The sequence below is a fragment of the Sus scrofa genome, chromosome 10 (genome assembly GCF_054392235.1).
Source record: "Sus scrofa isolate SSC_HxYL_T2T_F1_AM1 chromosome 10, Sscrofa_HxYL_maternal_Yorkshire_Landrace_v2.0, whole genome shotgun sequence".
In the NCBI taxonomy this organism is placed as follows: domain Eukaryota; kingdom Metazoa; phylum Chordata; class Mammalia; order Artiodactyla; family Suidae; genus Sus; species Sus scrofa.
In genome coordinates this window covers 71243694-71257365 of record NC_139392.1, presented here as the reverse complement: position 1 = coordinate 71257365, position 13672 = coordinate 71243694, and the positions used below count along the sequence as shown (strand labels likewise).

General features: G+C 42.1%; 1 protein-coding gene and 1 long non-coding RNA gene across 6 annotated transcripts in view; one reads left to right on the top strand and one right to left on the bottom strand.

Annotated features, from left to right (window-relative positions):
• CACNB2 (calcium voltage-gated channel auxiliary subunit beta 2) overlaps positions 1 to 13672 on the bottom strand; it is a 455426-nt gene that overhangs the window by 313409 nt on the left and 128345 nt on the right. Inside the window, exon 1 of one of the 5 annotated variants that reach the window (XM_021064823.2) lies at positions 3243 to 3339. The exons of the other annotated variants lie outside the window; for them this stretch is intronic. Within the exon in view, the coding sequence (XP_020920482.1) occupies positions 3243 to 3290 (48 nt within the window). The 5' untranslated portion in view covers positions 3291 to 3339. Of the gene's footprint in view, positions 1 to 3242; positions 3340 to 13672 lie in introns of those variants that run through there. 5 annotated transcript variants of the gene reach the window in all.
• Positions 2658 to 6192, top strand: LOC146399504 (uncharacterized). Its single transcript, XR_014817881.1, has 2 exons — positions 2658 to 3395; positions 3537 to 6192. It is a non-coding gene; the product is annotated as an uncharacterized LOC146399504 (long non-coding RNA).

Sequence of the window (13672 nt, the reverse complement as noted above, 5' to 3'; positions counted from 1 at the left end):
GTACTTTGATGAAGAATTTACCCATAGCATTACTGTCAATCTCCGCTCCCCCAAAGCTTGCAGAAGTCAGTATTTTAGGAGTGTTGCAGAGAGATGCCCACAGAATTCACCAGCTTCTATATCCTTTTAAGTTTAAGGGTATGTATTCAGCCCTCAGCTCTTCCTGTCCTTCAATAAAATAAAAATAGCAGGGCAGGTTAGAAAAAAATAGGAATTACGTCTGACAGACGAAGCTGGGTTCTAAAAGAATGTGTGTTCAGTATAAACAAAATAACGAAGACTAGATCTTGAATTCAAGCACTCAGTAATGCCCCCGAGAGAGGCTTATGCATCGAGTTTTAAAGAGAATGAGAGGGGCTGCAGCCTCTGGGGAGCCAGTGAGACACTTTTTAAAGTGTGAAGTTCAGGGAGGGTGCCTAATAAAGGTGACAGCTGTGGAAGTCACTAGAAACAAAGGACTAGGGCATACGTACATGACTTTATTTTAAATCCCACAAAACTTTCCTACTCCTTCTGAAAGTCGTTCAAAAAAGATTCAAATGAACTGATTTGCAGAACAGAAACAGACTCAGAAACTTTGAAAAACTTACCAAAGGGGACAGGGTGGGGGTGGGGGTGGGGTGGGAGGGAGAGACTGCGGGTTTGGAATTGGCATCTGCACATATATATGTCAATGGAATGACTGGCCAAGAGGGACCTGCTGTAGAGCACAGAGAACTCTGCCCAATAATCCGTGATCAGCTATGTGGGAAAAGAATCTGAGAACGGATGTGTGTACGTATGTCACTTTGCGTATAGAAGAAATTATCACAACTTTGTAAATCAACTATACTTCAATAAAACTTAAACAAATAAATAAGGAAAACCTGCATAACTTTCCTATTCCTTCTGAGAGATGCTGTGAGACGAGGAGGAATGCTTGAGAAAGCTATCATACTAAAAAAAAAAAAAAAAAAGTATAAGAACTAGTAGAGAATGTAACACAGGTACATACACATCATACCAACTGAATAAGAGACATAATACATGTACATTTCATACATACACACTTGTAACGCTCTGCTTCCACTGGAATTGACCACTGGCATGTTCTAAGTCATCACCCCATAAAATTGATCATACAATGGAGAAAGGCCACCAGGACAGTCCATTTAATAGACAAGCTCCCACCCTCACCCTCCGCCACTAGCACTACATATGGATTTGGGTATCCATTGCCCTGTTGTCCACATGTTTATTCAATGAGTAGCTTCCAGACCTCACGTGCTGTCTGCTCTGCAGGCAAATGAGAGCTCTCGCTGCCAGATATAAACATAGAGGGTTCTTTGCCTCCAAGGAAATGAGATATGTTTCAGATTTAACATACGACAGCATTAGGCTGACTGTCTATAGAGAAAACTGCAATCTACCTATGCAACTGCCCGAGAAAAGAGGCTGAAATAGCAGCAGGTGGGTTACAGGTTAGAGTTCTTGAAAGATGAATGGGCTCAAATAAACAGAAATGTATTTCTAGTGACCAAGGCCTATGAATTTCTTTTAAGATATATTCGTGCTATGTGTTCTGTGGTTCCCTCACCAAAACGTGGGGTGAAAAAGCTGGAGAATTAGCAGATGAACCAAATCTTCTCATCTTTCGGTCAAGACTCCAGAAAATGCAGTTTATGCTGTTCTTCTATTTATTTACATGCTCAATGTCAGGAAAAGGACAGAAATCAGTTGGGTAAAAATCACTGCTTTGTTTGAGACTTTAGTTCAGAATTCTTGTATTTGGTGGGCTACATAACCACAGATTTCTTCTCATTCCTTATAGAAGAATAAAACGAAACAGAGGAAACTATGGAATTATCAATCTTCATGAGCTTATAAAAATAGGATGTAAAATTTCTAGTTATTTCTATTTTTAAGACTCTCTTTATGTAGATAATTTTATACTTTAAGAACTTTCTAATACTTATTCCCAAACCCTCTTAAAAAGCAACTGATTTTTCTGCTGGGGGAAAAAAAAAATCTCTCTCTGTGGATGTTGTCTTTAAAAATCTTTGCTGGCTGCCTCACTACTCTATTCCTTACATGTCAACTGTTGCATTCAAAAGACAAGTGACATTGACTAGGTAACCATTACCAAAATCTTTAAGTTAAAGGGGCTTTTGATGCTTTTATTTGTTTAATAAAATCGAATATCACCTTTAAGCTTTAATAGGAATATAGTTACCCCTTTCCCACTTCTCTCCACCCACCACCCCGCAATTTCCAACTTTATTATGTAGATCCTATCAGACTGTGACCTTGTTGGTTCTAGAAGTGTCGCTTCTATCTCTTGTAGGGGCTGGTCTTCCAAGGTCACAGCTTTCTTTACACTACTCCCTTAAGTGTGTAGGTTTTTTATTTGTTTTGCAGCCAGGAATCTCAAATCTGTATTAGGCATTTCAGCACTGCAGTTTGTCCAGCCTGCAGGAACCTCCTGCTCCCGTTCACATCACTCCCTGAAAACCAAGTAGCCACATACGAAAGGAGTATGAAAAGAAAGCCAGCGCATCCTCTGAGTCTGTTGGCTAGCATCCTGCATGGCATCTTTCAATTAGCATCCAATCATGTTAAGTACTGATACTTGAGTGTTTGTGTAAGCCTGCCTGGTAGAATTGAAGATTCAGACAGCCATTTTGCAAAACACAGCAGGTCCATGAAAGAAGGGCTATTTCTGCGAAATAGTCACCAAATGAGAAAGCTGCTGTAAATGCTGGTGTTACTGCAACAGCTGTGTCATCCATCAAGTGATTATCATCGACTCTTTTTCTGCAGCTGTTCAAAATAGGCTTTACGGTAGCTTCGGCAGCTATCTTTAATGTGACAAACTCTGTGGTATTTCTCTCTTAGAAAAAGATACGGTTTTCATGCCATAATTCAAAGAGGAATACAGGACTACTCTACGTCAAAGAGCCCATCAACTGGTTTGAACTGGTCCAGACCTCTGAGACAAGGCACTGCCTACGCAATCCCAGTACAAGCTATTTCCCACCTTACCCAAGTAACACAGCACTCGAGATAGAGGAGAATCATCTCTGGAAAAATTTCGGCATCTCAGAGATCTTAGGTGCCTGGAACACTCGTTGTACAAATGATTGATTCTCTGGCTGATCCTCAGCAAAGGGATTAACAACATCAGGAAAGAGGCAACATGCACCAGACAGACACCAATAGTATTTCCAGCCCCCGGCTGCAATTCTACAGCAACAGAAACTTACATAGGACACCCGGGCTCGCCTCCGATGCACCAGCCCACAGCACTGCATGAAGAGCTGTGCAGAACGCAGTCAGCGCGTGGCTTCACCGAGCGGCTCTGAGCCTCCTCTTCTCATCAGAGCCACTGGCCATTTCTTCCCACCTTCTGCTCCCAGGTAAGCGGCATGGACAAATCAACACTTAGCTTCTGCCTCTTAGGTAGTTTCTAAAAACACCAGCATTCCCGTAGGCATGCCCGAACTTTGTTTTTCCCTGTTTTTCTTTCTTGGGGAATTCGGTATCTTCTTCTTCTCCAGGGAAGAAATGGACCAGCAATCCACCCCCAGTATCATTTATTTCCCTGAAATGACTATTGCTAACACACAGTTGTGACCATCTGGATCATCAGAGGTTCTTGGCAACGTTGTGACAGTAGCCATTCTCACCAGGGGAAGATTTTCAAACAGCAGAAAATCCTGGCATTTCACAAGCCTGCAGTATCCTGCTTTTGACAAGAGGAGGCCTGGTTCCTGATGCTGGCGGTGTGGCTGCTTCTGAGAGCACGGCTGCTGCAAGAATGCCTTCCTCCCCACACAGAGACTGGCTGGAGCATCCTTGCTTCAGCGTCGTCTCTCTATCACTTTGGGCACATCTGATCTGCGATCTCTCCCTCCTCCCTTTTCCTCTGAAAAATGACAGAGTCTAGACTTCAATTCACTCCGGACTCCGAGCACTAGACTACCACCCTCCCGACTGTCAGAGGCTTTGTCTTGCGGTGTGTGTTTCCCATGAATTGTAGAAAGGACTGCTGGAGTGGCCTCGGGACCCAACTCACTCAGCCACCACAGGCACACAGGTTGCTGTCGCTGTTTTGTTTTCTCACCACCTCATACTCCTTTCCTATGGTAAAGCATTTTTTAAAAAACATAACTCCCAGCAGGCAAAACTGATCTGAGTCAGACCTAATTAATTAATTGGATTACTATATCACCTCTGATTTAGAGACAAGAAACTAAATAAGCTCACTGTCTGAGCACCCCGTCTCTCACACGAATACTCCTGGTAAGCTGTAATTTAGCATCTTTTTCTAAAGACACGGTTTGCAGAGATGGAGCGGATCACAACATTCTTGCTCATTCTTGGGCATGTTACACTTGAAATGATGAATGATTAATGCATTGGGGGACACGACTATTAATTTATACAGTACCCACCGTTCTAATAAGCAGTAATTCCTATAGCCGTTCAGGGGGCCACGGCTATTGATCCACAACTGCCCCCATGCCCATGTCACTCTACAGACTGCTGCCATTTGGACAAGATGTTTTAACTGTTTCATGTCACATTTTAAGACCACCCACCATTATGTTCCTTAGGCCCATGGAAAGTGCAAGCCTATTAATTCTCATTCTTGACCATTGATTCATGATAACCTGTGATTTAAAGCAACGACACTCTATTATTATTATTATTCAGAGTCTCAGAGGCTATGAGAGCTGAAAACAAAAATCCTGCCTTAATTCAATGTTCTTATTTGATTAATAAAATAACGGAGGTCCCACATGGCCAAGTGTTTTATAAGTAACATACGTACAAGTATTACTAATCTCTAGTCATTTATATAATTGAAATAGTCTGTGAAAATTCTATGGCCTTATCCTATGCTAATTCACCCTCCATCTAGTGGAAGGTCCAAAAGGGAATCACGACTACTGCCAAGTAATAAGGTTACCTTGGGGATGACATCAGGAACCTAAAATAAAATCAGGGAGTCCCCCCACTCCCAGACCAGGGGGAGTCTTTTTCTTTCTATTTTCTTTCTCAAAAATTTGTTTTAATGGAGTATAGTTGATTTACAATGTTGTGCTGACTTCTGTTATATGCAGTCACTCAGTCATATATATATACATTCACATATATATGCACATATGCACATTCTTTTTTAAATATATATTGTTACTATTATTATTATTATTTGTCTTTTAGGGCCATGCCCATAGCATATGGAAGTTCCCAGGCTAGGGGCTGAATCAGAGCTATAGCTGCCAGCCTACACCACAGCCACAGCAACAAAGGATCTGAGCTGCATCTGTGATGTACCCCACAGCTCATGGCAGCACTGGATCCTTAATGCACTCATCGAGGCCAGGGGTCGAACACGCGTCTTCATGGTTCATCACTGCTAAGTCACCATGAGAGGAACTTCAATACATATCTTCCATCCTCCTGGTCTACCTCAGGAGATTGGATATAGTTCCCTGTGCTGTACAGTAGGACCTCATTGCTTATCCATTTTATTGACTGACTGACTGACTCACTGATTGATTGATTGTCTTTTTAGGGCCATGCCTGCTGCATATGGAAGTTCCCAGGCTAGGGGTTGAATTGGAGCTGGAACCACCAGCCTACAGCACAGCCATAACAACACCAGATCCGAGCTGTGTTTGTGATCTATACCACAGCTTATGGCAACGCTGGATCCTTAACCCAGAGCAGGGCTAGGGATTGAACCTGCGTCCCTCATGGATACTAGTTGGGTTCGTCACTGCTAAGCCATAATGGGAAATCCTGCTTATCCATTTTAAATGTAATAGGTCACACCTATTAACCCCAAACTACCAGTCCATCCCTCTCCCCCCACCCCCACTGGCAACCACAAGTCTGTTCTCTAGGTCTGTGAGTCTGTTTTTATTTTGTCAGATAGGATTATTTCTGTCATATTTTAGATTCCACATAGAGATGATATCATATGGTATTTGTCCTTCTCTGACTGACTTCGCTTAGTATGAGCATCTCTAGTTGCATTCAAAAATGACATTTTTGAATCACACTGCAAATTGCCTTTTGAAGTAAGTTCTGGAAAAAAAACCAAACTTTTTCTGGACCATACCAGATAGATTTCTAGGAGATAGGATATCCCTTTGGTTTGTGAAATCAACTTGAGTGAGAAATAAAGTAATATAAAAGAACACATCATTCACATGAAAGCTTTTTTCTTACGGACTCTTTATCAACCTCCACTAGGACACAGTTATTAGAATAACTTAAGGGAGTTCCCGTCGTGGCGCAGTGGTTAACGAATCCGACTAGGAACCATGAGGTTGCGGGTTCGATCCCTGCCCTTGCTCAGCGGGTTGGCGATCCGGTGTTGCCGTGAGCTGTGGTGTGGGTCGCAGACGCGGCTCGGATCCTGCGTTGCTGTGGCTCTGGCGTAGGCTGGCAGCTGCAGCTCCGATTCGACCCCTAGCCTGGGAACCTCCATATGCCGTGAAAGCGGCCCAAGAAATAGCAAAAAGACAAAAAAAAAAAAAAAAAAAGAGTAACTTAAGGAAAATAAACTCAATGAACTCAAAGTAAGATGAAAGCATTGCAAACACAATCTCCTCTATGATTCTGAAATTTCTTGGGAATTCATGTAAGTTTTTTTAATCAACTCTGATAGTATTATACACCATATGAAAGAAATCCCAGTTCATTAGCAATTCCGCTCATGTTGCCATTTCAGAGTCCACACAAGGAGGCCAAGCATTAATTTGGTTCGGCAGACATTTACCCAGCACCTTCTAGTTGCTTGTCACTGTCCTAGGTGCTGGGAATAGGAAATGAATAGAACACAGAGTTCGTACCTGCCTCTGGGCACTGATAACAAAACAGAGGACGGGGCATTGGAGGGTGATGGGAACGCCAACACCTTCATTTCCGCTTTCCCTGGAGGGAATGCTCAGGGCTTTGCAAAGGTGGGAACTCTCGAGCTGCTCTTTTCAGAGTGGGTAGAATTGCATCCAGTGCAAAGTGGGGGCAGGGAAATGCAAAAGCACAGAAGATTATATACAGAAAACACACAGAATAAGTTCTGTGCATATGGAATGTAAAGAAGAATGCCATAGAATCAATATTTATGGGACACTCAGACAATAGGGATTTACCCCAAATCTCTCAAACTGCTAGGTTTTCCTCCCAAATCCAGCCCTGATTCATCTCTAGATCCCCAGCACTTCACGCGGTAACTTACACATAGGCGGTATGACGGAATTTGGAATATTTTGCTCTCCATTCTTTAGTTCATCCAGGGTAACAGAAGTGGACATGGGGCTGCTGAGCTAAGTGTGAGGAATATCCCAGCCTTCCTTGCAACATGGTATGGCCAAGTGACCAGCTTCTGTTCGACAGGACAGGAGTGGAAAGGACATGTGCCTTCCCCCTTCTCATGGTTCCTTTCTTACTGGTTTGAAGGGAAGTGGACTAGTGGCTGGAACAGTCATCTAGATTGAAGGACACTGTATGTTCAGGAAAAAAGAGCAAGACAGAGCATGTGTCCCGAAGACCACGCAGCTGCCAAGCCAGCCCCACACTGTTTACACATGGACTCGGATATGAAAGAGAAACAAATTCCTAGGCAGGCTGACCTCGGAGATACTGCAGGTTTGCTTTCAGATCACCATAATAAAGTGAACACTGAAGCAAAGAGTCAGTCCCAGGAGTTTTTGGGTTTCCCAATGCATAAAAAAATTAGGTTTATGGAGTTCTCACTGTGGCACAGTGGGTTCAAAATCCAACTGCAGCCACTTGGGTCGCGACAGAGGCTGGGTTCCCTCCCTGGCCAGGCGCGGGGGGTAAAGGCTCCGGTGTTGCTCCAAATGCAGCGTAGGTCACAGCTGTGGCTCAGATTCAATCCCTGGCCCAGGGAACCAGGGAACTTCCATATGCCTTGAGTGTGGCCATTACCAAAAAAAAAAAAAAAAACGTTATGTTTACAGTAGACTCTAGTCTATTAAGTGTGTAACTGCATTCTGTTTGACATTAACACATATACACTACTATACATAAAAGAGACAAACAACACGGACCTACTATATAGCTTAGGGAACTCTACTCAACAATTTGTAATAGTCTATATGGGAAAAGAATCTGAAAAAGAATATATTTCTATAGATATATATATATATATATAGGTAGATATATAACTGATTCACTCTGCTGTACACCTGAAACTAATAGAACATTGTAAATAAACTATACTTCAATAAAAATAGCACTGTACCTGAAAAAACAATGTGCATACTTTAATTAAAAATACTTTATTGCTGGGAGTTCCCGTCATGGCTCAGTGGTTAACGAATCCGACTAGGAACCTTGGGGTTGAGGGTTCGATCTCTGGCCTCGCTCAGTGGGTTAAGGATCTGGTGTTGCTGTGAGCTGTGGGGTAGGTCGCAGATGCGGCTCGGATCCAGCATTGCTGTGGCTCTGGTGTAGGCCAGTGGCTACAACTCCGATTAGACCCCTAGCCTGGGAACCTCCATATGCCACGAGTGCGGCCCTAGAAATGGAAAAAAGAACAAAAACAAAAAAAAAAAAAAGAAAGAAAAACTTTATTGCTAAAAAATGTTAACTATCATTTGAGCCTTTAGTGACTCACAGTAGTTGACATCAAAGACTGATGACCACAGATCATCATGACAAATGTCATGGTAATGAAAACTTTTGAGATTAAGTGAGAATTACCAAAATGTGACACAGAGACAGACAGCAAATGCTGCTGGGAAAAAAAATGACATGGACAGACTTGCTTCAACACAGGGTTTTCCCAAACTTCAATTTGTAAAAAATGCTGTATTTGCAAAGTGCAATGAAATGAGGTCTGCCTATTTTAAGTCACTTGGCCTTTGACCCCAGTGATAGAAGCTAAACCTGTATTTTAAAAGTTCCTAGAAGCATTTCTGGAATGAAGGCTTAATACACAGACTGTGGAGGAGGTGGGGGAGGAGGAGCAGGAAACGTGACAAGGAGAGAGTGGGAGACGGACAAGCAGGCTGGGACTAGACCATGAAGTTCCTCGAACATCACAGCAAAGAGTTGAGATGTTATCGGGTAGGACACACATAATTATTAAATCCTTTGAATGCAAAAATACCCATGTCTGGAGTTCCCATCGTGGCTCAGTGGTTAATGAATCCGACTAGGAACGATGGGGTTTCGGGTTCGATCCCTGGCCTTGCTCAGTGGGTTAAGGATCCAGCACCGTGAGCTGTGGTGTAGGTCACAGAGGCGGCTCGGATCCTGAGTTTCTGTGGCTCTGGTGTAGGCCGGTGGCTACAGCTCCGATTCGACCCCTAGCCTGGGAACCTCCATTATACCACTGGTGTGGCTCTAAAAAAAAAAAAAAAAAGACCAAAAAAAAAAAAATACCCATGTCTTTTTTTGTTGTTGTTGTTGTTTTGGTGTGTGTGGGGGGTTACTCAAGGCATTTGGAAGTTCCTGGGCCAGGGATTGAACCTGAGCTGCAGCTGGGACCTACACCAGAGGTGTGGCAAAGATGGATCCTTAGCTCACTGTGCCAAAGCAAGAACTTCAAAATATCCATGGTTTTATTAAGAAACAGGAAAAGGAGTTCCCCTTGCAGTGCAACAGAAACAAATCCAACTAGTGTCCATGAGGACTCAGGTTTGATCCCTGGCCTCACTCAGGGGGTTAAGTATCTATCGTTGCCATGAGCTGTGGTGTAGGTCGCAAAGGTGGCTTGGATCTGGTGTTGCTGTGGCTGTGGTGTAGGCTGGCAGCTGCAGCTCCGATTCAACCCCTAGCCTGGGAACCTCCATGTGCTGCAGGTGCAGATCTAAAAAGAAACAGGAAAAAAAATCTCCATACTGTTTGGTTGTAGAAGCTAGTCAATCATTCTATATTAGTGAGAATTCTCAAGTTATCGAACATCTGTAGTTGTCTGCAATAAATGTCCATCTATTAAATAATCAAATAAAATCAAATCAATAAAACTAGCTCTTCAGTTCAGGGAGCTAAATCTCAAACCTAATGAACTGTTAAATTTGCTGCATTGTTAAAATACGACATAGATTAAAGGTAAAATATGAAAAGTGAGAACAAGAGATAGAATGACCAAAGCAACACATTAAAAATAACCAGGTCTCAAGTACTGGGAAAGAGTGGAGAAAATGGAGAGGAGATGAGACAGCGAGAGGGAACAGAGCAGCCATGCCCGATGGAAGGAACATTATTTACAAAGGTCTTCGTGTCAAAAGAGAGAAGGCTGCACTAAACCTGCTGGAGGACTGTGGGAGGGTGGGATAAAACGAGAACAGAAAGGCAGGTGACAGCCAGATGAGGACGAAGCTGGGGAGGTTTACCTTTATATGAAGATGGCACAGTTGTTAAGGATTTGGCATTGTCACTCCTATGGCGCGGGTCACTGCTGTGGTTCAGGTTTGATCCCTGGCCTGGGGACTGTGGGGGTGGGGGTGGAAAGGAGCAGTGGGATTCCATTCACACTGTCAAGAGGCATGATCAGATCTGCATCACTTAAAACGCACTTTGGTAATGGCACTGAAACCAGATTGGAAGATGGCCAGAGAAGAAACAAGGAGACCAACTAGGAACGTTCTGTGATCATGCAAGTAAAAGAGGACCATGTCTTGTACAAAGTGGTGGAGGTGAAAGATACGGCAAGTGGATGAATCTATGGGACACCGAGTAAATGAAAATAGATAAGTACAGGAAGCAGAAAAAGAAACCCAATGGAAAAGACACATATCCCCAAATCCGTACAATTCTGGATGTTGCCATCACTCTGTAAAGTTCAATTTCCTGTACCACAATCCACGACATGTCTTTATTTTCAGGCTGGCTCTAGTTTGCTTTTGTTCCTGGCCAATCCTCATTTCCCTCCTTAGGATTCGGAGTAGAATCTCTTTCTCTTTCCCATGCATTTCCATTGAGCTCTACTCCAATATCCACTACAATGCACCAAGGTAGTTTATTCTAGTTTCTACAGATTGAAAATCACTCTATTTATTTCTTACCAAGGTGTCTGGGTTCTTTTTTTAAGTCCTGTTCTTTTGGTTTGTTTTTGTTGTTATGTGTCAGACCACCAACAACACATTTCTTCCTAGTCAAGATACTACCCTCATTCATTTATTCTACCCATTATACAGAAAGAAGGAGAAATAAAACATCTCTATGCAATGCAATTGGGGGAGATGAAGTCATACTTTAAAAATGATAAAAATCATGAACCGTGTACTGAATTTGAATGATAAGTTTAAAACAGACTCTGTGTTAGCGTTAGAACACACATGGTATAATTCAAGACAGTGACTATGTAACCCTCATAAATCGCAGGTCTCTTATAGCCCAGTCACACTGAGAGGAATGCAATCGAGCAATAGAAAGTAACTGAACATCAAAAGCCAGTCTTTTCAAGGGAGGCAAGAACATAAAATAGGAAAAAGAAAGTCTATTCAGCAAGCATTGCTGGGAAACCTGGACAGCTGCATGCAAAGCAATGAAACTAGAACACACCCTCACACCATGCACAAAAATAAACTCAAAATGGCTGAAAGACTTAAATATATCAAACTCCTAGAAGAAAACATAGGCAAAACACTCTCTGACATCAACATCATGAATATTTTCTCAGGTCAGTCTCCCAAAGCAATAGAAATTAGAGCAAAAAGAAACCCATGAGACCTAATCAAACTGAAGAGCTTTTGCACAGCAAAGGAAACCAAAAAGAAAACAAAAAGACAACTTACAGAATGGGAGAAAATAGTTTCAAATGATGTAACCGACAAGGGCTTAATCTCTAGAATATATAAACAACTTATACAACCCAAAAGCAAAAAAGCCAATCAATCAATGGAAAAATGGGCAAAAGACCTGAATAGACATTTCTCCAAGGAAGATATACAGATGGCCAGCAAACACATGAGAAACTGCTCAACATCACTGATTATAAGAGAAATGCAAATCAAAACTACCACGAGATACCACCTCACACCAGTCAGAATGGCCATCATTAATAAATCCAGAAATAACAAGTGCTGCAGGGGGTGTGGAGAAAAAGGAACCCTCCTGCACTGTTGGTGGGAATGTAAACTGGTACAGCCACTATGGAGAACAGTTTGGAGATACCTTAGAAATCTATCCATAGACCTTCCATATGACCCCGCAATCCCACTCTTGGGCATATATCCAGACAAAACTTTCCTTAAGAAAGACACATGCACCCGCATGTTCACTGCAGCACTATTCACAATAGCCAGCATGGAAACAACCTAAATGTCCATCAACAGATGATTGGATTCAGAAGATGTGGTATATATACACAATGGAATACTACTCAGCCATAAAAAGGAATGACATCATGCCATTTGCAGCAACATGGATGGAACTAGAGAATCTCATACTGAGGGAAATGAGCCAGAAAGACAAAGACAAATACCATATGATATCACTTATAACTGGAATCTAATATCCAGCACAAATGAACATCTCCTCAGAAAAGAAAATCATGGACTTGGAGAAAAGACTTGTGGCTGCCTGATGGGAGGGGGAGGGAGTGGGAGGGATCAGGAGCTTGGGCTTATCAGACACAAGTTAGAATAGATTTACAAGGAGATCCTGCTGAGTAGCATTGAGAACTTTGTCTAGATACTCATGTTGCAACAGAACAAAGGGTGGGGAAAAAAAATGTAATTGTAATGTATACATGTAAGGATAACTTGATCCCCTTGCTGCACAGTGGGAAGATAAAATAAAAAAATAAAAAATAAATAAAAATAAAAAAGCCAGTCTTTTATTGCATATCTCAAAGAAAATGAGACTCCTATAGCCTACAGCAAATTTTCTCAAAAATACCTTTCCTTGCCTCCCTCATTTCCTTCTACCCTAAAGCCAGTGGCAAGCCTGCCTTCGGTTTCCAACACAAACAGAAAACACCAAAAAAACTTCCTTCCGAGGCCCTCAGCTTCCTGATTCTCTCCCTCAACTTCTATTCCCCAGCCTCATATTTGGTAGATCTGCTTCATTTCTGTAACTCTTTACTTTGAATAGACAAGACAAATTCTCCTTATCATGGGAGGCAGAGGAACTGAGGAAGGAGAGGAGAAAGGCCAAAAACATTTGCATGTTAAATTTCTCCATGTGACATGATTTTTTCAGAGAATACATTTCATCAGTTCCTTTTACTCATTATGGCTATAAGGAAATTCAACATGTATATGAGAAAGGAAACACTGACCCTTGGGGGAAAAAAGGTTCAAGACACACTCTTCACAGGATAACATTTCATGAACAAATCTATACTGCTAACGATAAAAATAAAAATCTTTCAGAGAAGCTATTTTGCTTTCCTGTTTGGAAAGGATTAAAGAAGAAAAACACATTTTCTCTGAAAATGAAATACCCATGATAGATTTGGGAATGTGTGTGTATAAACCACACATATATGTTTTGTCAGAGTCCTAACTTGTCATAGTGATTGCCATCAGCATCTCCGCATAGTAGGGCTAGTCAGATGGTGGTGACCGTTCTAACCCTACTATGCAAAGACATTCACAAAACCGACAAGTGGCATCTTTTTGAAAACCCATGGGCTCCAGTGGAGAAGATAAAGAAGAATAACCAAGAGGCACTGACTCCTATCAAGTGTCATATTATCACA